General features: G+C 36.9%; 2 protein-coding genes across 8 annotated transcripts in view; one reads left to right on the top strand and one right to left on the bottom strand.

The window, feature by feature from the left end:
- Positions 1-20,851, top strand: part of LOC129732403 (uncharacterized) — a 596,785-nt gene that overhangs the window by 248,623 nt on the left and 327,311 nt on the right. For both annotated transcript variants that reach the window (XM_055693256.1, XM_055693257.1), the window contains exons 6-7: positions 13,801-13,902; positions 15,211-15,329. In XM_055693256.1, the coding sequence (XP_055549231.1) occupies positions 13,801-13,902; positions 15,211-15,329 (221 nt within the window). The remainder of the gene's footprint in view (positions 1-13,800; positions 13,903-15,210; positions 15,330-20,851) is intronic.
- Positions 15,573-20,851, bottom strand: part of LOC129732404 (uncharacterized) — a 104,734-nt gene continuing 99,455 nt past the window's right edge. For all 6 annotated transcript variants that reach the window (XM_055693259.1, XM_055693258.1, XM_055693261.1 and 3 more), the window contains exon 13: positions 15,573-16,268. In XM_055693259.1, the coding sequence (XP_055549234.1) occupies positions 15,783-16,268 (486 nt within the window). In that variant the 3' untranslated portion in view covers positions 15,573-15,782. The remainder of the gene's footprint in view (positions 16,269-20,851) is intronic.

Here is a 20,851-nt window from a genome sequence, read left to right as displayed (position 1 = left end):
TTTATTCTAGCATACACAGATTTAGACAAAATCAAGTTTTCATAAGAACTCGTACTTCAGTGAATTCAAACTTGTTTTTCTCTAAATCTGTGCATGCTAGAATAAATCTTTCAGCATATTTGGATTCAGAAGACGTTACTCTAGATATATAGAACTTGAAAATTGAAGAGCCAAGTTGAAACCTATTGTGGGAGACTAAGAAAACCAGGTTTCCGTGAAAATACGTACTTTTGTGAAGTTAAACTCGTTTTTCTCAAAATATTTGCATGCTAAAATAAATATTTCATCGCATATTGATTTAGGAGACTTTACTTCAAAAATGTAGAGCACAGACATATTTGCGTCTCACAAAAACGGGGAGGGGTCCAGAGGGTTGGAACCTTTACCAAAACTTAGAGCAACTGTTCCCCTCGAATAAAAGTCCAAATTTTCCCAAATCGGCCGTTCAAGTGCTGAGAACGAGCATTTTCAAAAAACAAGCTCCGTCCCGGGCCTTTACGGGATAACATCTCCGAAGACATTTGGCGCACTTTTTTTCTAATTTTGAAGAATTGTACAGAATAACTCACAGAGTAAAAGCTCCAAAAAGCTCCGGGCTGAAATTTTGGGTAAAGAAACCTAGTTTAATATTCTTTCAGCCCTGAGAGTTACAGGTTGCGCTTTTGTGCGCTAATGGAGATATGACATTAAAAAAAAATCATCGAAATTTTCGTTTCTTTTAAATATCTCAAAAAGTACATGCCATAGCCATCCTAATTCTGCAGCAAAGTTCAAAATTTGAAAGATTTATAATTAGAAACTCATAAAGTTTGTTAGTACACTTAGAAAAAAAAAAATTAAAATAAAAGTTTTTTGTCCAGTTTGTCCAAAAATATCAATATCTCATACACTATGGCTTCTTGAATAGTTTTGACTTTGGAAGATTTTCATATTATTGGCTAACAAACAACTTTGTAGAAGAAACCATCCTTCTAAACCACGTGAATTAAAGCAAATCTTATTATTTTTCGAAATAATAAAAAGAATCGTCAGTGTATATAAACTAATAATTATTCTAATTTAACGTTTTTTCGATGTGTTTTGTACCAAATTAGTACGACATACGATGAATTCGTTGATGAATCACCCCAAAATTCAAAACTTACATAAAAAATGAAAAACTTTCAATCATCTTCTTCTACAAAAACGCTAATTTTCCGCAAACTATTAACATTGATTCTTGAAAAGCCCAAGCAGGGCTTTCAGGCACTCTATCAGGAACTGTAGGGAAACGTGGGGTAATAAGCACCGTTGAGGCAAGATGCACCTCCTCTGATTTACAATGGAGAAACATTTTAATAACAAAATAATAATTCTATTATTTGAATCTATGTTTTCTATAGTCACCCTGTCAATTTGGCAGCACTGAAATGTCAGAAAATGTGAATAAATACAAAAAAAGTTTTCGTTGCATAGGTCTAATTTTTTCCTCAGCTGAATTAAGTGTTTTTAGCTCTTAAATTGATGTTTTCCACCAGCGAAAAGTGTTATTGCATCGAATATATGTCGAGCAACATATTTCTAATGAAATATCGATAAGTTTCAATGAGAATTACCGTTATGTAACCAGAAACATTATTTTGTTACGTTCGGGGCATAACGCTTCCCTTAGCTCGGGGCAAAAGGACTCTTTGTAAACAAATTTTTTGCTTACATTTCATCACGTTTCCAGCATTGTCCGGAAGTCCAATCGGCAGTCATTTATCGTTGAACAGCTACGATCGGTGCTAGAGGCAATCGAAAACGGTGTTTCCCAAAACCATGCCACTCGAGTGTCTGAAATTCCATAGAAAACCTTTTTGCCTTTATTTATTAGATGACATAATGAGTCGTACTGCCCCAATATTGTAGTGCGTTCTGCCCCGTAGACGGGGTGCTTTTTACCTCATTTGCAAGGTGCTTCTTGCCCCTTTGTTGCGGTGCATTTTACCCCAGGAATAGTGCATTTTGCCTCGATTGACGACTTTTATAAAATTATTACACTCTCTTTAAAAATGTGTATTATGCATTTTCTATAATGTCTAAGCATCAGATGCGAGTTTGAACGAATAAATAAGGGTTTTTATATATTTATCAGTATATAACATTGGTTTTATCTCTCAGCTTAAACAAGAATATACTCTACTTTCGTTAACTGGTGCGTTTTACCCCAGGAACCCCTGCTTACACGTGCTTACATTTGATGTTTTTGAAGGTCAAAATTAGGAAAATTTCGCATATTTTCTACGTGGCCTGCGATAGTTTCCGAAGGGGTTAAAATGAATTACACTTTCAGTTTTATTAAGCTAATATAATGAACTTTTAATTGTATGCAAACATACCATAACCGATTTAATAGGGTTTTATATATTCCAACATATTCAGAAAATCTCTTTGCTTTATTTTTGAGAAAGGTAACTTCGGAGGCTTTTTTCAACATGAAATGTGCTATGTATCAAGATTTAATTGTGAAATATGGATATATAGATCGAGAACTACAAAATTATGCGTTCAGAACATCCTGAATATGAAACTCGTATTTTGGCCGTTCCTTTGTATGGGGACCATCTCATATGTAGTGGAGTAATCGCCTATGTGACCCCATGGTGGTCTAGGCCGAAGCAGCGATGTCATAGGGTGGGTCGTTATAGCACCTTATGAGCAACTATGACGCCCCCGGTCTGCGGAAGTTACAAACAGACATCTGACCCTACTGCTGCATGATTTCCACCAGACTATGGACTCGGAACGTACTGGAAGGCCTGCAAAGTTTTACGGGACGGAGCCTCTTGTACCAGTTGTTATGAAACCGTCAAGAGTCGCGCTTATCAGATTAAATTCAAACCGGTTATTGGGAAGTTCAGCGTACACTGCATCTACTTCCAATATAGCCTCCAAGATCGGTATTTTTTGGAGATCACCACTAGGTAGAAAATGGGGCCCAATGCCAGAAATGTTCAGATGGTTCTACACATCTATCATACTCCCGAAAATAACATACGCTTCCTTAGTGTGGTGGCCCAAAACAAAAAAGGATATTGCAAGAACAAAGTTATCAAAGCTTCAAAAACATGCGTGTATTGCCTTAACTGGAGCAATGCGCAGTATTCCATGAATTTGTGCAATTAGATGCGGAAAGGAGTGCCCTGCGGCTCAAACGTCTTAACGCATTATGGCCCGGACCTAGAACCAGTTTTTTCTCTAACGCGATTTTCACAACACAGGTTTGTATTGTTCTAATCAAAGAAAAAAATGAGTAGAAAACTTTTACCGACTTTCCACAACCGCGTTTTTCACTGTTCGTTTTACCGAACAGTGGGCCAATGTGTGATAAAAAAATATTGTGAAAAATCCTGGAAAATATGATTTTATTGAAATTTGTTCTCTATTAGGTGCAAAAGCTTAAAAACATTCATAATATACATAAACATTACATTTTTAAGATGCGGGATTGTGACAATATCTGAATTAGGATTCCAATGGAATGTATGAGAAAAATTTGATCTTCAAATTTTGTTTAGGGATAGGACTCAAAAGTTTCGTTCTTCTCTAAAGGAGTCGCTTTGCTAAATTCAGCTCAATCGGACTTCGAGAAGTCGTGTTTCATAGCGAATAAATTGATTTACAAGGCACTCTGGTGAACACGTATTGGACCACAGTTCAGTAAAACGAACAGTCATTTTCAACCAAGTGACGCGCGCGTTGCAGTGCTTGTAAAATATTGATATATAGTACAAAAATAATTTTATTCATAAGCCACTAGAATATTTTATTATTTAGAGTTTTAACTTTTTTTTGACGTAGGACTACGTCTTTGTTTTCTATACTAGATTACACTTTGTGAAATTTAAAATGAAACTGGCAAATGTTGCATCAGATTTCAAACGATTATAGCAAGCGAACGACTTAATGCATCTTAGTCATTTATATGTCGGTGGATAGATAAAATGTGTAACAATTTTTTGATATAATGTTCAACATTGTTGCTTTACTGCTTAATGGTGGAAAAAGGTGAAAAGTTTCAAGGTCAAGCTTTCCCATACATTTCCCTCGTTATTGGCTTGCTTCCCGCGCACAGATAACAATTACATGGACGAGATAAATTCCACAGCCTACATATTTTGACTCAACAAAGTGTTTTGGTTTGTTCCTCTTTCTCCAAGCTGTGTGGCCATGCCCTAATGGGAAGAATCTACGCTGAACTCAATACAAAAGACTGCGTGTAGAAAATTCAGCTTCAGTCTAGTTTGTCACACAACAGCGGAGGAGTATAGCTGTTAGAGGTACGCGACATTGAGAAACGAGAGTTACATACGAGTCAACTTCCAGGCAGTGCGGAGCATTTTACCTTTATTTTGCATACGGCAGCAACAGTTACCATCGTACGCTGCAGGATATTTTGCTGGCACAGCTACTGGAGGGCACAGCGGAGAGCAAATGTTATGCGCGGCCAACAAAATATTCAATACTACCGGTGGTGGTGCGATCATCAGCGTTCTATAGCACACATTTTGAGCTGAAGATTATGGAATCGGTTCTTTTTAGAACTATAAATGCTTGAAGTTAATAGTTATGAGAATTTTCACAACTACTCCTAGTGTGAAATGTTCATCTATTTCTCAATAATCATTTTTACAATAACGACCAGGGCGCACCAAAGATAAACGGTAGTGTTGCCAATAAATAGTTTATCACAGCAAGATATAACCCTCATTTCAAGAATTTTCACTGCTAAATTGAGTGATTTTCCGGTTAAATTGTTTTTTTTTCTACCCACTCGAACACCGTTATCAGTCAAATATTAGAAACGAAAATTAGTTAACCTATGAACCAGAGTGATTTTCGCATCAGGAAAGCAATAACTTTCTTTTGATGCTTATGAAAATCACTCAGTAGTATCGAAGGTGTTTTGGTTTGTTCCTCTTTCTCTAAGCTGTGTGACCACGCCCTAATGGCAAGAATCTACGCTGAACTCGATACAAAAGACTGCGTGTAGAAAATTCGGGTTCACCACAAAAAGCAGAATCACAAATGGCAGAAGCACCAAAGGCAGAATCACGAAAAGCAGAACGCTATGATCTTACACGAAAGGCAGAATATTACATATGGCGGAAACATGAAAGGCAGAATTTCGAAGGGCACGAAAGGCAGAATCACTGAAACCAAACCCAGAGATGACACTAAACAAATTTACGAACAGTGCGTAATAAAATAAATATAAAAGTATTATCGTAATAATATAATAAAAAAAAAACAAGTAATAAAAATAACAGAAAAGATTCCTTTTATGATTTATGTATTTTTATATAGTTAAATTATGTTACACTCTACAAATTATTTACATTCTCTTAGTTTTTGCAGCCAGGCATAGGCTTAATGAGCATAAAAATTCTAAATTTGATGATTTGTTTAAATTGCTACATTTCTCGAAGATAAGTTGGTCCTTTTTCCTCGAATTTACACTACTTTGAGCAGGTAAAATGTCATTTTTTACCTGTAGTATTATTCCCTCCGTCTCGTGTTGTTCTTTACGAATTTCTATAATTATTTTCGACAAGCTAACATGATTTGTACCGACGAGAACCGTCCACCTTCTATGCCACGCCTCCAGAAGGTTCGTCGAGCGTGGAATTTTTGCTCTCACGGCCTTGTAGTTACTCCTTAAAGCTGGAGGGAAGAGTGGGCGGCCATTTTCGTTTTTTCCCAAAATATACGTTTCTTCGAAATACTCGAAAAAAGTTTCAGGAATGTAATGCAGAGTAGGTTTAAGCTCTTTGTATGCTTTGCCTATTCTACTGTGCGGTAAGAATGATAGCGCGCAGATCTTTTTAATACTCATGTAAAGATTAATGTTCATGGAATATGCTGATTTTAATCCTAATAACGTCACGTGCTTCATGATGTTCTGCGTGAAATGGAAATAGCATCCAAAGCTTTGCAGCATGGGGAAAACTTCTCGCAACGCATTGAGCGCAGCTTTTTCAAAATCCGAAAAAATGTATTCGCACTTTACTTTCATTCTGTTATCCGCGAGCACATCCGACAACGCTTCAAAAGCGGTAGCATATGTTTTTTGACATTTGCGTCCTAGTAAAAAGTAAACCAGTGGAATTACTCGTTGGCTTTGACCGGATCCCACAAGCCCGTGGAATGTATACATCTGGCAGCATTAGATAGTAATTCCAGGTTTTGCATGGTGGAAAACATTAAAAGTTTGATATCATCGTTGTTTACATTTTTCATCAGAAAATGTTTCCTGTTAAAGTAGTTTGAAGTTCTACAGGGATGTGTATATCTTCTCCATCAACCAATACACGCAGGCTACCAGCAGTTGGTGCACGCTTTCTAAGAATCACCATTTTTTGAGCTTGTTTGCTGGCCCTTGTTTGTACGATTGGGTTCATAGAGCAGCTGACTTCTCTTATAATTTTCGACGGAACATCACTGCAATCTATTGCTCTACGCTTAAGAGCGTAACGATATTTATTTTCCAGGCAATCGATCGGATTTGCAGGGTGGTCATGGTTTCCGTGTGATACAACCTCATGTGGGTTTTCACGCAAAAACGTGATGGTTCTCGCACGACAACTGCAGTTACTTTGTTTCCTGTGACTCCTTCTTGCACAATCCCAATAGTATCGCTGGTTTTTCTGAAATAGAAAAGTTAAATATATTTGTGTGATTGTTGAACTATAAGAATATTCAAATGTAAAAAGTGTAAAAATGGTTGAAAAATGAAATACTCAAAATTAATCATGACAACTGTATATAAATCCTAATGAAACAAAAAGTAAACGACTGGACATCCCGGAATTGGAACATGATTGGCAATGATTTAAAACGTATTTCTGGGCCAAGGAAACAACCCAAGGAACTAATTTTATGCAGTATGGTACATTGAGATGAAAAATAGTATCATGCAAAAAACTAGCTTCGTAGGTTGTTCCAAGGACAGATTCTTTTTCAATCACCGCCGAAAACACCCCCTCTCTTTATGTCGCATTGAAAACGCTGAGCTTTGAACAACTCACAAATCGCAAAACTGAATGTTTTTTTTTTTTGAAACATATTTCTAGAAATATTATATAACATCTCACTGTCTTGTTAGGTACAATCAACATAACACAATTCATGCGGCGAAGACGCATAATCGAGGGCAAGGAACCGAGGCGGCACTAAGCCGCCGTGGTTTCCGCAGTCCGAGCCGGCCGCCGACCCGCCGTCGGAAGCGGCGGCCTCTCGCATACAAACGACTGATCTACTGATTTCCTAGGAATATTCAAACAGAGTTTCTTTCCCTCAGTTAAGTCCGAACGAGCGGTAGCGAGTAAGGACAGCACACACATGGACAATAGAGTCGGCCGAAGGCCGCGAGTGTTTTTTTTATCGTTGCGTTAAAAGGTGACACAGTGTTAGGTATCGATGAAGTAATGTAATAAAAATGCAGGTGATTTTTATTTTACAGACAAAGAATTTCAGACCAGAAATTTCTCATATATTCCATTGGCATAGCTCGAAAATTTTGTAAGTCGCAGGATCTAAGTTTTCGTATTTTGCATAAAACGTTTCTAACGTTTCGAGCATTTTGCATAAATTTTATTTATTTTCATTTTGCATAATAAAATCAATTTGACAATTTCATGTGTACTATTTCATGCGGTTACTCTGAGGCTCTTCTTCCCAAAGTCCGCTTGAGATCAAATTTTGCATGAGAACTTTTTCCGAGAAGACAAAACTTTTACGCCCCAACTCTTAAAGTTATCTCATACCTTTCATTGTCCCCAGGATACAGAAGCATTGCAAGCTCAAGAGTAAGTTGACAGAAAAAAAAAGCAGAAGAAAGCAAGAAAGCGCTGGAAGGCGAAGATTGTCAACTATTTGAAATTGCCCTCTTGCGGTATTCCGGGTCCTTCGGGTGGGGGAGGTGTTTTTGACTATGTCTAATGGAACACGTTTCTGGTTCCTAACCAGTGTTAATTCGAAAATCAGCCTACAAAAATGCGGAAAATTCAGTAAAAAAAGTCTTGCAAAACATCGCGGAGAAAATGGCGTAAAAAGACTGACTGTACAAAATTAAAGCTGTCAGTTTTAAATAAAATTAAAAACAGACTTATATTAATTGTTGTACACACTGCGACATGTATTTTATTTTTTCTTGGATTTTGTTGTGATATCCCCTAATAAAAGGAATTTAGATATTAGGAAAAAATATTTTGAAAAATACTATATACACTAAGCTTAAAAGAGCAACTAAGCAAATAATTGAGACAGTTTAACATTGTATTGAATTTTAAACAGTCTCACAAATTTTAAGATATATTCTGCTCAAAATGAAAATAAAAATCAATGGAAAACCATGCGTCGTTGGCAGTGGTAAATCATGTGTTGGACAAACAAACCAATGTATTAAGGACGAGTAGATCAACATAAAAATGGCATTTAAGCTAGAAGTGTGCGTAACACGAGACTAGTATAACATACACTAATTTCGTGATTTCGAAAACAAAAAATCAACTGGGCGTTATTGTAATTCTAGAATCCCCTGAGGATAACCAAAGAAATGAAATATAGTAGGTCAAAATGTCCGGAAATATTTGCTTTTTTAAGTCAACTTGTTTTCGAAAACAGTTAACTATCAAACATAAATAGAATAGAATAGCATAAAACAACCAACGTTCAAGTTAGCCATTTTCAATAAAGTAATTTTAAAATTTTTGAATAATTAAACTAACCTTTTTATCTAGATTGTAAAGATAGCCTTCAATGTTGAGCATTTCCTTATTTTTTCTGAGAATACACAATACTCGCTTCGGGTAAAGCTTTGGGGCAGGTGTCTAAAAATGTAAAAAAATCATAAATAAATTTATCAAATAAAAATTGAGTAAAAATTATCAAAATTGATGTGAATAAAAGTAACATGGGAAATCATGGGAAGACCAGTAAAATTTCTTACCTTGCTGGTAATAGTCGAGCTGCTGATTGCTGTCCTTGGAAAATACCGGTTGGGTTTCCTCAAAGCAACTAAAATTGTCAGCATGAACAATTAAACTATTCTCAATTTTGATTGTAATCTTACCTGCAATTATCACTAGAGTTTTGTTTTTCGTGCGACTCCATAATTTTTTTCAGATTTTGTTGATTTGGTTTGCTATGATTCTGGCATCAAACATTTTCTTTCGCCTTGGTTACCAGTGAAGATTCTACCAACCTGTAGTTGTATTCCACCTTCCGCGCAACTCGTGACATTGCCTCCATTGATTCTGCTTTTCGTGCCTTTCTTGACTCTGCCATTTGTGATTCTGCCTTTCGTGCTCTTGGTGATTCGGCCATTCGTGATTCTGCCATATGAAATAATCTGCCTTTCGTAATTCTGAAGATTCTACCAACCTGTAGTTGTATTCCACCTTCCGCGCAACTCGTGACATTGCCTCCATTGATTCTGCTTTTTGTGCCTTTCTTGACTCTGCCATTTGTGATTCTGCCTTTCGTGCTCTTGGTGATTCGGCCATTCGTGATTCTGCCTTTCGATTTTCCGCCTTTCGTAGGAGACCCGAAAATTCAGCTTCAGTCTAGTTTGTCACACAACAGCGAGTGGAGTATAGCTGTTAGAGGTACGCGACATTGAGAAACGAGAGCTGCATACGAGTCAGCTTCCAGGCAGTGCAGTTAATTTTGCATACGGCAGCAACAGTTACCATCGTACGCTGCAGGATATTTTGCTGGCACAGCTACTGGAGGGCACAGCCGAGAGCAAATTTTAAGCGCGGCCAACAAAATATTCAATACTACCGGTGGTGGTGCGATCATCAGCGTTCTGTAGCACGATTTTCATACTGAAGATTATGGAATCGATTTTTTTCAGAACTTTAGATGCTTGAAGATAGAAGTTATGAGAATTTTCACAACTACTACTAGGGTAAAATTTTCATGTATTCATGCATCGTAAGTTTTACAATAACGACCATCAAATATAAACGGTAGTGTTGCCTATGAACACTTTATCGCAGCATATAACATATACATTTATTCCTACATCACCATTTCATACAACCCCTAGTAGTATTTTATTAAAAAAAAAATATTAAAATACTGTATTTTTGCCCACATTTGCGCAAAACGCTCCCCTCCCTACGGAATGGGAGGGGTGCCCAGTAGGTTTTTTTTGTTCGAAATATGTTTATCGTATCTCAATTATGCGTAAAATAGCTAAAGTACTGTTCGATCAATCGAACACCTGGGCCATAATAGGTTAAAGAGGTCTTACCTAGTGATCTTGTTGGTCATCTGAGTGTTCTGCAATGCTTTAAAAGAGGGCTAGTGATGAGTATGTACAAAGTGCGAGAAACCGACTGGGAGTGCGGAATTTATATGGTTCATCAGGGGTCAACAGTTTTCTTCACGGACGGCTCAAAAATCGGTTCGAAAACTGGTGCGGGAATCTTCGGTCATGGTGTACAGATTTTTTTTTTGTTCACACACCATTTATTTGGCACGGCGCAATACAAACTAATGTTTTTCGGAGCCAATTATAATGGTGTACAGATATCAGTGACAATGGGCAACAGGCCCACAGTATTCCAAGCAGAGATTTACGCTTTAATCGAATGTGTCAACGTTTGCCTCTAGAGAAATTATGAACAAGCGAATATTTGCATTCTCTCTAATAGTCAAGCGGCTATAAGGGCTATTTGTGCTCATGAATGCACGTCAAAAATTTTCTGGGAGTGTGTTCTTTTACTGCGAAGGCTGTGTCGTATGAACTCTGTCAATGTGTACTGGGTTTCAGGGCACTGCGACATTGATGGCAGTGAAAAAGCAAACGAACTGGCCAAACAAGGTTCCAACTCGCAATTTGTTGGTCCTGAACCCTTTTGCGGTATCTCTAATTGCACAATAAAAATGAATCTTAAATACTGGAAAGAACAACAACCAAACGCAAAAATTACTAAAAAGCTCTTAGAGCTTAACAAGTGGGTTCTTTGTACCTACACAGGACTAAGAACTGGGCCCTGTCCGAGTAAGAACATTGGTCGAGTTCAGGATGACATTTGTCGCGTTTGTAACATGGAGAGCGTCTGCTATTGTACATAAGCAGAATCAAATTTCTCAGCAAGGGCTGCTTGCAACCGAGTAAGATTTGGTCTGCTAATCCTGGAACGGTTGTTGCACATTATACCAGACTGGGAGCGTGCCGAGGTAGCCGGCCATTCACTCGATCCATGGTGGGTGACTGGTTATCCTACATGGTACCGTACGTACGAAAGTACTAATTAATGGACTATAGAGCAAAAAAAATATGGACGAAAATGGCTTCCCTAGGAAACTTACAGAACTGATAAGGCTACGATGGCTGGTGCACAGTGCTGTGTGGAAATATCGGATGCGCTTTTAACAAGCGGTTGCTGGACAGTACACCAAGCTGAAACGTAAAGCAGAAAAAGTTGGGTTGCAGGTGAATACGTCGAAGATCAAGTATCTGCTAGCAGGGGGAACGTAACTTAGTGGTCGGCGAAGGTGAGTTGGAGGTGGTTGACGAATTTATGTACTTCGGATCATTGGTAACATCAGACAACAACTGCAGCAGAGAAATCCGCAGACGTACTGTACGAGACAATGCTCGAGGAGGACTTGCAAGCACGTTTTTTAACGACGTGTGCTTAGTACCATCTTCGGCAGAGCAGGGTATAACTCCCTATAATGGACCACTTAGTAGCGTAGCTGCAAATTTTGCAAGAAAAAGTGTAAATATCTAAACTGAATTAAATATTTCATTATGTATAAATATGAAGTAACATGTTTATTATATTTTCTGCTTGAAAAACAACTAGATAATACCTCTATTTTCTCACACTAAAAGAAATAAATCATCGCTTCAGTTTCCTTTAATGGGCCACCGTTTCCTTATTTGGACCACAACAATTTCCTAATTTGGGCCAGGTCTAAATAATACATCTCTTCAACCGTTGCTGCCGCTGATGAATCTAACTCTGGCTTACGCACTGAGAGTTCTGGATCTGGATCAACTGTAGACTGCACCCGTTCTTTCGTAATAGGGAATCCTTTACGTGCCATCCGAGTTATCCAGCAAACAAATGAGTCCTCTTCCGCGGCAGTCAATGCAGTTTGTTTACCTTGTTTTCCTGACCACTTGCTTCCTGCACGGAACATTACGGTGGATCGTGAAACATTGGAGCGCCTGCGAGCTTCTCTAGTCGAAACACCACTTTTTATTGCTTGAAAACACTCAGTAACAGCTGCTTCAGTATATTTTTTACCAATTTCCGGCGTTTTTTTTTTTTCATTTTATTAGCAATTTTATACAATAACTGAATCATAACAAATTTATGGTAACTATGGTGACTATGATTTGCGGCGTTATTTCGATGATAGCTCTTGTTCGAAATGAAGCATGCCGGAATAAGGAAAACAGTATTATTTCCACCCTTAATTGGGCCACTATTTTTTTCAATATTTTAAGTGTTTTTCTAGTAAAATTTATTGCTTATCTTTTAAAGACACTCTTTTCCTACCCGTTCATCGAAAATCTTATTATTTTCGCTCGGGAAGTGTGATGTCAGTACAGTTTTTGGTAAAGCCATTTCCTATGAAAACGTTGACAAACCATGGCAAACCAGGTAGCTGTTATTAAAAGAGATTTTTTGCAGCTTTAATGAAGAATATTATAGTAAACGTCTCTTGCAACATTTCTAATGAAAAACATTATTGAAGTTGTCAAAGCATAAATCAAAATAAGTATATTTATAATATGTAATTTGGTGTGAGAGGTTCAGGTGGTCCACTAAAGGAAGTGGTCTATATTAAGCAGATCTACCCTATGTGAGGGTGGCGTGGTGGGGTTCGTCTCGAATACGGCCGGTACAAGACGTGTAGGCGCGCAACGTACTAGGTGATTGGACCAAGTGGAGCAAGTTCTCGGACCACAGAACCACGCTAGCCACAGAACCACGGGGACCACGAATGGCTCAGAATCATTACAATTATTACCGGTGTTGGAATCGTTATGATGATTAGAACTAGTATTGGTGATGTTTTTCAGAAGACTGCTGTCGTTGGAGGAATGCAGGTAGCAATAAAAACTGATGATTTTGGTACTGACTAGGTAGTTTATTGAAAATACTAATTGATCGATTTATTTCCATGAATCCGGACATTCAAAAACACCATCGATTCAATAACAATAAAAACGACATTGGGTTTGTTCAAAACATTTTGCATTTAACTATGATTCTGGTTCTCTTTTTTTTTTAGGAAATTATCAATTTAGTAATTCTTTATTATTGTTTGCATTCTTTGTATTTGGACCAGGTATCCATATAAGCTATCTTTCATTAAATTTTTGAAATTCTTGGTGAAATAATTTCGTACCATGTTTCGAACTGTAAAAGCTATTACAGATAGTTCTGAAATTCTAATGTGAATATGTGTCGCTGGAATGTTTATATCAATATTATCCCATACACTCATCTGGAACATGTCGTGGTTCTTTTTAGTGACTTTTTATTATCGCTTCACGTATTTGAAGTAACCAACCCGATGAAACATGTGTTAATCCTAAAATCCACCCAATCATGCTGGTTCAACGTTATTGTCCAACAGTCAGCAATGTAATGTTCTAAGCCGTCGTGCATTGAGTTTCCTTCCCTACAATCCAACGCTGTATTTCATGATATATATTATTCAGATTTTGCAATTATCCGTACCAGCTCTTTGTTGTTTGAGTTTTCTTTAGGCTCTTCCTTCGTTTCTCATCTTTCGCTCCAGGTTGCAACCCGGATAGCGGCGAAGACTGCTTCCGCCAATGTATTTACACTGAGGATGGCAGCAAGGACGCTTGCAAATGTGATCAAAGCATCTCGTCTTCCGGTGAGTAGTGCATAATCTGGATCTAACTGAGCAGCAGCAGCAGCAGCAGCTACACAGTAGCTCTTCTCGCAGAAAGCAATTTGTTCATGATGTTCAGCAGTCGAGCAGCGCAGGGAAAGTTAATTCTTTCCGTATTCTAATTGAGTGAGAGTGGAGTTTGCCGTATGTTACGCAAACTGTTGGCGAAGATGTACAGAGGGATTTTAATATAATGCTAAAGTAACTGTGAAAACTATTTCAATTCTCGTACAGCTTTGTGTAACAAGGGATACTTTGCAGCGCAATTGACAAAGTAAATTCGAACTGATGTTATCATGCAACTTCAAAGCACGCCCGCTTCAGCATGTGGAAATTTTGTGCTGATTATACTTAAATACTGATTTTAGTTAGAATTAGTTTTAAGCCCTTCCGCCGATCACTGAATTGCAAATCCGTTTATCATGAAGTCAGCACAATCTAGTGCTGTTAATCGAGCATAAACTCATTGCCGTCGCGAGTAACCAAGCATAGCGCAACTATGTAGACAGAGCTTCCTCCCCAAATCAACTTCTTATCTAATAGAAACCAAACAGGCCAAATCTATTCTTTCCCACCAGCATTACGCAACGGATCGGATGGGGCTTACGAAAAAGCGGCAACCACTGTGAAAACTAGTCACTTGTTAAATTCTCTTCCTTCCCCTCTTTTGACTAAGAGTAGTGTGCTAAGCCAAAATGCCGCATAGTTAATGATCTGATAAGACAGCATCCCATTTAGAGAGACTGCTGTGAGTTGCCTCCCGGACGTACGGCTCTGCAGCTTCAAAGCCGAACAGTATCCTGGTGAAAAGCTTCATCAGCACCCTCTGTGTTAAATTTTTTTACATTCAAGCGAAAGGAAGCAAGTCTGTTTCGGTATGCGGTTTTGCAGTTAGCTTCCAAAGGGAAACTAATATTCAGACAATTACGTCTACGGTTTACTCACCTGATCGGGTTTTCGTCGCCATCGGAAGAGGGGAAGCATGAGGATATACGAAATTGCCTGCTGAACCGAGCCGTGCTTGAGAGAATATAGAATTTCTGTATTCGAGTGACGAAGATTTAATTTAAAACTCAACGGTGGTGATGCTTTAAGTACCTATTTGTGTAATAACCATTGAGAAGGCAGTCTACCAAATAGAAGTTTGAATCATCCTGAAGCACATTAACGTAGATTCAAGAGAAATCGGTAACCTCTTGAGACCTGCAACTGATCAGGAACCATGAACAAATGCAACTCATTATCAGAATAAAATTCATGTTATTGCTTTTCTACTCTTTTTTCCCGCAGCTCGTGGTCGGGCGAAATATGGAGTCACGGTACGATTAGCCAATTCGTCCTATTTTGAGACAAACGAAAATGGCGAACGGCAGCTGAGTGAGAACACGGTCACCTTGCTAGAAAAGCATGTAAGTATAATGTAAACATGGAATAAAACCGATTATTTTTCTCTGTGTGATCCACCGCTCACCCTCAGTAATAGACACTGAGGACATAGAAAATTGAAAATTTAGGAAACGAAAACGAAAAAAAAATTAAGTTAGGAACTAATTCAACATTTTTTGAAAGACACCCGAAAGCAAATGTTTAAGATTTCTGAATGAGTAAAGAATCATTCATCAATCATTCAACGTATAATTTATTTTGTCACCTTGCAGATAAATGTATTCATTTGTGCTCAGTTTGATTTATACATTAAAGCAACTGTCTCCTATGGCTGAATTCCCCTAGTTCATTCAACACATTGCGTTTATAATATTTACTGCACCCTCTGGACAGTTGAAGCAATACATTTTAAATCTATTCATTATAAAAACACTGCACAGGGCGAATGAATGTTACCAATCCATCTGAAAGTATAATCAAAGTATGTTCTGTGTCAGATTGCTTCTCTCTTCGTCGTTGTTTGCATCCCCAGCACCGAGCGATTGGCTAAAACGGTGCGGTGCATTGGCAATAGAGCTCAAAACCCTCCGTACGTTACTGTTCTGGTCGCCCCAAGAATTGATCCTCAGTCCACTGCCAGCCGATTCTCGAATCGTAGGCATTGTTCCACCGCCACCAGTGCCCGCAGTGCCCGAGTTGCTAGTATCCTTACGGCTGATGGAACTTGGTAAGCGGAATGACCGCGATAGCGGTCGCAAACGGTGTGTTGTTGTGCCACTGCCGGTCGATCGCTGTCTATTTGCGGAATCCTGTGCCTCCAGCAGTGATGTTACTAATTTTTCCAATAGTTTCAAATCGGCTGTGTTTTTGGAGTTTCGAATACTTGCTCGATTAGGTTGTAACCCTGCCGTTCCGGAAGCCGTCGAACCGACTCCATTTGGTGCAAACAATCTTTCTGCGATCTGTGAAAGAAGAAAAAAACGATAATAAAAACAGTCTTGTTGAATTTCGGTTACTGTCGAATACAGAGAATTCGCTGCTCCTTTTTTTGGTAAAAAAAGAAATTAATAGACCAAAGAGAGCTTAATTTGATTGCCACCACCATCAACTGCAAGCGTTGGCCGAACCAAAGACCAATTAATTATACAAGCCAACGAACGCTTCGACAGTTCGAGGCGTGCCAAGAAAATAATTAATTTTAATTTGATGAATTTAAGGCGACTCAGTACCGGAGGACCTAGTTTACTTCGAAATTAAATTGCAGTGCCATTTGACATTAAATATTCAACGGAATAAACTGACCTGCCGATTTTTGCTTCCATCATGAGTGATGGATAACTTCCCGGAAATGATTATGATTCATGGAGAGCGGTAATAACTGTGACATTTTAAATTGGATGAAAGTTTGCAGTTTTTTGACGCGGGTGAGGCATTTTGAACACATTCATTTTTAATTTCACGATCAATTTTATACATACAACTATAGAATAAAAGATGATTGAATAAAGTGAATATGATTGATTGATCGTTTATTATTATGAGTCAAGCTTTTAAACATGAAACATATACAAAATAATACGTAAAAAAATCTTAAGCAGTCCTGAATTTATGTATTTCTCCGAGCGTGATTTTAAATTTCTTTTATCCCAACAGAAGAATTTGATAAAAATGATAAAGAAAACCTGTCTCTCATAGCCTTGTGACAAAAACCACCGCTCAATAAAAAGTTGATAAGAAAATGGAATGTTTCAATGGAAATGCTAAACAAAAGAAAAGTTTCTGTAGAATTGGTTCATTAAAAAAACAGTGAAAACCACTAAGTGGTGATCCCACGGTGGAATGCTACCTCCTTTACTGTGGCCGCTTATTGTGGATGGTCTTCTTAATCAATAAGCAGCTAAAGGTTCTTAAATAATCGGTTTTGCTAATGATTTAGTTATAATATTTTTCACAGACGGAATGCTGCACTGAATTGTACTTCATAGTGGTGTCAAAATGAATGGTTTAATACAAACCCTCACAGAACAGTGCTCGCTCCATTCACTCGTAGTAAAAAGTCCTAACTCTGAATGGATCCAACGTAAAATATTCGTCTGAAGTATAATATCTAGGAGTTATCCTAGATGCAAAACTAAATTGAAATTCACACCTAGATTATGTACAGAGATTCGAACGCTTTCCGGGCGAGTGAGAAAAAGTTTGGAATGAAATGGGGACAAACTTTCAATATTTAATTGGATTTATACCGGGTAATATGACGGGTGACAAATAAAAATTTGTAATTATTTTGAGGCTCTCTTACTCCACAACGAACACGTTCAGAGAAAAATGAGAGTATGTATATGCATGCCCAGTTCTGTTTTAAATGGCGTCGAAACACGAAGCATTCCGCAAGTGCATTGTACAATTCGCTATGAACTGCGCAACAATTTTGGCAAAAAATTCACGGTAAACCATTTCGGAAGCGAAAATCTTCCAGTTTCGACTGTGTATAATTTTCTGCAAAACTCAACAATGGTCCGCCGGAAAGGTAATGAAAGACCAACCAGAGTAGTGGCCTGGAAAGGACTTTTTTCCTTTTTGTCTAAGTCATGGCTCAAGCCTAGTAGCTTGGCTATCAATCAAAATGTATACCAAAACGAACGTTTGAACAAAATTTTGATTCCATTTCTTCCAAAACACTATATCAATGAAAAAATATGTGTTTTGACTGGATTTAATATCGTTACAATAACCCGTAAAGACCCGGGACGGAACTTGTTTTTTGAAAATGCTCGTTCTCAGCACTGGAACGGCCGATTTGGGGAAACTTGGAATTTCATTCAAGGGGAATAGTAGCTCTAAGTTTTGGTGAAGATGCCACCCCTCTGGACCCCTCCCCGTTTTCGTGAGACGCAAATATGTCTGTGTTTATTCTAATTTTTCAAGCAGATTGAGCAAACACTGGGAATTTTCATACGTATCAATTGCTCCATGTATCAAATCATGTCAGGTAGATGAAATAAGGTATGCAAGAGTGAATTTTGGAGTTTCTAAATTATTTCAGTACAAAATCACAAAACTACGTATTTTCATAACAATTCAAATAAGAAAATCGTTCTTTAAACTTTAAGCTCTACATTTATGAAGTAAGGTCTCCTGAATCGATACGCGATGAAATATTAATTTTAGCATGCAAATATTTTCAGCAAAACGAGTTTAAATACACCAAAGTACGTATTTTCATGGAAACCTGATTTTCTCAGTCTCCCACAGTAGGTTTCAACTTAGCCCTCCAATTTTCAAGCTCTTTATTTCTAGAGTAACGTCTTCTGAATCCAAAGATACTGAAAGATTTATTCTAGCATGCATAGATTTAGAGAAAAATGAGTTTGAATTCACTGAAGTACGAGTTCTTATTAAAAGTTGATTTTCTCCAAATCTATGCATGTTAGAAAAAATCTTTCACCATCTTTGGATTAAGAAGATGTTACTCTAAAAATATAGAGCTTGAAAATTGAAAAGCTAAGTTGAAACCTACCGTGGGAGACTGAGAAAATCATGTTTCCATGAAAATACGTACTTTGGTGAATGTAAACTGGGTTTTCTCGAAATATTTGCATGCTAAAATAAATATTTCATCGCGTATGAATTCAGGAGACTTTACCGCAAAAATGTAGAGCTTAAAATTTGAAGAACGGTTCTGTTGTTTGAATTTTTATGAAAATACGTAGTTTTGTGATCTAGTACTGAAATAATTTGGAAACACCAAAATTCACTCTTACTTACCATATTTCATCTACCTGACATAATTTTATACATGGAGCAATTGATACGTATGAAAATTCCCAGTGTTTGCTCAATCTGCTTGAAAAATCTACTATATAAAAATGGAATTCCGTAACGCTTGATCTTATTGATATTATTCCCTCAGTCTCTGTGGTGTACAGTAATCATCATCATTTTGAATCGTTCTAAATCTACTGATAAAAATGGAATTCCGTAACGCTTGATCTTATTGATATTATTCCCTAAATCTCTGTGGTGTACAGTAATCATCATCATTTTGAATCGTTCTAAATGAAAAATAATAAGCGGTGACATGTAGGTTTTTTAACATGAAAATGTTCGCTGATGTTCAGGAAAGACATTAGTTATAAAAAAATAATTATCTAATTACTAAAACTTGAGATATTATTCACAAATTATTATGACTTTCTGTGCTAAATTTGCCTCTAAATCATAATTCAAAGCGATGACATAAGATTCTTTTTTCACTAAAATGTTTGTTAATGTTCAGGAAAGACATTCGAGGAAAAATAATTAGTATCTGATTACTTAAACTTGAGATATTATTCACAAAACTACGTGAAACATGCAAAATTATGACTTTTTATACTTAGTTCGTCTCCAAATCAAAATTCAAAGCGATGACATGTGATTCTTTTTTCATTAAAATGTTCATTAATGTTTAAGAAAGATATTTGAGAAAAAATAATAGGTATCTAATTACTAAAACTTGAGATATTATTAACGAAACTACGTAAAACACGCAAAATTATGACTTTCTGTGCTAAATTTGACTCTAAATCAAAATTCAAAGCGTTGACATATGATTTTTTACACTAAAATGTTTGTTAATGTTCAGGGAAGACATGTGAGAAAAAATAATTAGTATCTGATTACTAAAACTTGAGATTTTATTCACAAAACTACGTAAAACAAGCAAAAATATGCTGAATTTGCCTCTAAATCAAAATTTCAAGCGATGACATGTGATTATTTTACATTAAAATGTTTGTAAACGTTAAGAAAAGACATTTGAAGGAAAGTAACAGGTATCTGTTTACTAAAACTTGAGATTTTATTCACAAAACTACGTAAAACTTGCAAAATTATGACTTTTTATGCTGAATTTGCCTCTAAAACAAAATTTAAAGCCATGACATGTGATTCTTTTTTCATTAAAACGTTTGTTAATGTTTAGGAAAGACATTTGAGGAAAAATAAATAGTATATGATTACTAAAACTTGAGATATTATTCACAAAACTACGTGAAACATGCAACTTTATGAATTTTTATGCTGAATTTGCCTCTAAATCAAAATTTAAAGCGATGACATGTGATTTTCTTACATTAAAATGTTTGTCAACGTTCAGGAAAGACATTTGAAGGAAAGTAACAAGTATCTGTTAACTAAAACTCGAGATATTATTCACAAAACTACGTAAAACTTACAAAATTATGACTTTTTATGCTGAATTTGCCTCTAAAGCAAAATTTAAAGCCATGACATGTGATTCTTTTTTCATTAAAATGTTTGTTAATGCTTAGGAGAGACATTTGAGGAAAAATAAATAGTATATGATTACTAAAACTTGAGATATTACTCACAAAACTACGTGAAACATGCAACTTTATGAATTTTTATGCTGAATTCGCCTCTAAATCAAAATTTCAAGCTATGACATGTGATTTTTTTTACATTAAAATGTTCGTAAACGTTTGAGAAAGACATTTGAAGGAAAGTAACAAGTATCTGTTTACTAATACTTGAGATTTTA

This window comes from Wyeomyia smithii, chromosome 3 (genome assembly GCF_029784165.1).
Source record: "Wyeomyia smithii strain HCP4-BCI-WySm-NY-G18 chromosome 3, ASM2978416v1, whole genome shotgun sequence".
In the NCBI taxonomy this organism is placed as follows: domain Eukaryota; kingdom Metazoa; phylum Arthropoda; class Insecta; order Diptera; family Culicidae; genus Wyeomyia; species Wyeomyia smithii.
Note: the sequence above shows the minus strand (reverse complement) of the source record. Positions and strands in the feature narration are given on the sequence as shown.